This window comes from Geospiza fortis, unplaced genomic scaffold, assembly GCF_000277835.1.
Source record: "Geospiza fortis unplaced genomic scaffold, GeoFor_1.0 scaffold193, whole genome shotgun sequence".
NCBI classification, from domain to species: domain Eukaryota; kingdom Metazoa; phylum Chordata; class Aves; order Passeriformes; family Thraupidae; genus Geospiza; species Geospiza fortis.
Window position 1 is genome coordinate 820,454 of NW_005054523.1, and position 1,290 is coordinate 821,743.

The window sequence follows — 1,290 nt, forward strand, 5'->3', positions numbered from 1 at the left end:
ACCAAACCCAGCAGAATACATCAAGAAACAAAGCAGCACTCAATTAGGTCATGAAACACTTTAGCATAGACAGTCTGTGGAAGAACAGGCCTCCCAGAAAATGGCAATTCCTAACTCTTTGTTCCACACTGGTGGGTTTTGACAAGTTGTTGAACATAGGGGGGATTTAAAATTATGAAATACTATACACTACTGACCACAAATGCAACATATACACCTTCTTGAATTACTACGATGATACATCAAGCTTGCCACCTCATCTTATGACCCTACTTAAAGAAACATGTTCAAAACATCTTCAAAAACAAAAGGAAAAAAGGGAAAATAGTGTACTGCAGAAGCCTTAAACAACTCTTCTAAATGATTCCCTAGAATACCTAGTAAATTTCTTGGCAATCAACCTCATCTTTTATTCCTAAAATTGCTAGAGAAATTTTGGTTCAAGCTTTGAAAACAAAACTACAGACCAAACATGGAAAAGTTATCTTCCATCATATCAACAGTACATAAAGGTAAGAAGCAGTAACTCAACCAGTTTCAGCTTTCATCGTAAGAAGAACATAAGTAGTCTCCCTGTAGCAGAATACAGTGAATACACGGTATTTCTGAACTACAACATTTTTTATGATTTCATTTTCACACACCTGTTTGGGAAAAATCTTACCTTACTACACTTTTGCTGCATGCTAACTCATTGACCAGAAAAGCAAGTACTGATGCTTTCTGAGCCGGAGAATGTGCCTGAAAAGCTTTGGTCTTCAAGCTCTCTGTCAGCTCTGTTTGCCCACAATGAGCCTCCATGAAAATCTGCAGAATCTCAGATACATTATCTCGATTGATACCAACATTCAGTAAGTGTTCCCCAAGAATAGTTTTAGCCTAAAAAGAACAAAGACATTTCAAACAGTCATGTTTTAAAGACACCATTTGCCTCTGTAGGCTATATTATTGTTCATAGAAGACGGTATGGGTTTGTTTGCATTTTTACATAAGTATATCAAACATGATTATTCTTTGAGACTATTCAAATGTAAATCTTAAATACGGTAACAAATTAGAATGTCTTCGCCTCTAACTTTTTAAAAACAGAGATAATATTAGCAATAATTAAATGGATTACATGTAAATAGGCATGGTCCAACTGAAAATTGAGGAATACTGCTGTGTACAGTGATACTCTATGAAGAGCTCTAGAGTGGAAGAAAGCTGAAAAAGAAGGCCAGTAAGAAAGAGAGTCATGAATGAATTGGGGTTTTGATGCAGTGACCTGGACAGCAGACCTTAGGGAAA

The 1,290-nt window shown here is 36.2% G+C and overlaps 1 protein-coding gene across 13 annotated transcripts in view; it reads right to left on the reverse strand.

Moving 5' to 3' along the window:
- Window positions 1–1,290, reverse strand: part of BAZ2B (bromodomain adjacent to zinc finger domain 2B) — a 58,007-nt gene that overhangs the window by 22,705 nt on the left and 34,012 nt on the right. For all 13 annotated transcript variants that reach the window (XM_031063721.1, XM_031063718.1, XM_031063711.1 and 10 more), the window contains one exon: window positions 665–879. In XM_031063721.1, the coding sequence (XP_030919581.1) occupies window positions 665–879 (215 nt within the window). The remainder of the gene's footprint in view (window positions 1–664; window positions 880–1,290) is intronic.